The 1,176-nt window shown below is 58.0% G+C and overlaps 1 protein-coding gene across 1 annotated transcript in view; it reads left to right on the top strand.

Moving 5' to 3' along the window:
• Positions 1-159: 159 nt before the first annotated feature.
• METBIDRAFT_11205 (uncharacterized protein) overlaps positions 160-1,176 on the top strand; it is a gene marked incomplete at both ends in the record, with an annotated part of 2,703 nt that continues 1,686 nt past the window's right edge. The window contains one exon of the mRNA XM_018853932.1: positions 160-1,169. Within this exon, the coding sequence (XP_018712855.1) occupies positions 160-1,169 (1,010 nt within the window). The remainder of the gene's footprint in view (positions 1,170-1,176) is intronic.

The following is a 1,176-nucleotide window of genomic DNA, read 5'->3' as shown; positions in this document are numbered from 1 at the left end:
CTGTCTGATTTCTGCCTGATTTCTGCCTGATCTGCCTGATTTCTGTCTGATTTCTGTCTGATTTCTGCCTGATTTCTGCCTGATCTGCCTGATTTCTGCCTGATTTCTGCCTGATCTGCCTGAACCAGTCTTCTTTCCGTCTGCTGATTTCCGCCTGCCATGCTTATCCCCCCCGACAACTTCGGCATGGTCGAGCCCGGCGTCTACCGCTGCTCCAAGCTCGAGGCAGACCACCTCCCGTTCCTCGAGACGCTCCGGCTCAAGCTGTTGGTGCTTCTAGACGTGGCCAAGCCGCCGCGCATGCTCAAACCGTTTCTTCAGGAGAACCACGTGGACTTGTACGACTTGGGCGGGCTCAAGATCCTGAACCACCAGAACACAGGGCCCGTCCTCCACGACCGCGACAGGCTTGTTGCGGAAGTGGATCCCAGAGTGGAGAATGTGGATAAAAAACTGGATACCCACGTGGATATCAGAGTGGATAACAAAGTGGATCCCAAAGTGGATACTAAAGTGGGGAACAAACTAGAAAGCAAACTAGAAAGCAAACTAGAAAGCAAACTAGAAAGCAAACTAGAAAGCAAACTAGAAAGCAAACTAGAAAGCAAACTAGAAAGCAAACTGGACAACAAACTAGATAACAAACCAGAAAACAAAGTGGCTACCAAAGCGGATCCCAAAGCGGATCCCAAAGTGGATACCAACCTGGAATTGCCCAACACACTGGCGCTGCCCAGCACGCCCCCCGCCGGCCGGCCCCGCCAACCGGCCGCCGACCCTGACGTGGTGCACGTGCCCCCCGCGTTGCCGCAAAAACACGATCTGTGGATGATCATCGAGAAAAACGTGATTGCCGCCGCGTGCGCCATCTTGCTCGACCGCACCAAGCACGCCGTGCTCGTGGTGGACTCCACGCTGGCGCTCGTGGGCATCTTGCGCAAGCTCCAGAAGTGGAACTTCAACTCCATCGTCAACGAGTACCGCATCTACACGGGCAACGCCAGCAAAATCAGCTACGGCGTGGAGGTGTTCCTCGAGCTCCTCCAGCTCGAGCTCGTGCCCGACGAGATCGACCGCCTCGCGCGCCGCCACGAGCCCACGTCCCCGCCGCGCCCGGGCCCCGCCGCCGCGGACCCGGGCCCCGCCCTGCGCCGGCCCCTGGCGCCGTGGTGGCTG

Source organism: Metschnikowia bicuspidata (genome assembly GCF_001664035.1).
Source record: "Metschnikowia bicuspidata var. bicuspidata NRRL YB-4993 chromosome Unknown METBIscaffold_2, whole genome shotgun sequence".
Classification (NCBI taxonomy): domain Eukaryota; kingdom Fungi; phylum Ascomycota; class Pichiomycetes; order Serinales; family Metschnikowiaceae; genus Metschnikowia; species Metschnikowia bicuspidata.
This window is presented reverse-complemented; position numbering and strand designations above follow the sequence as displayed.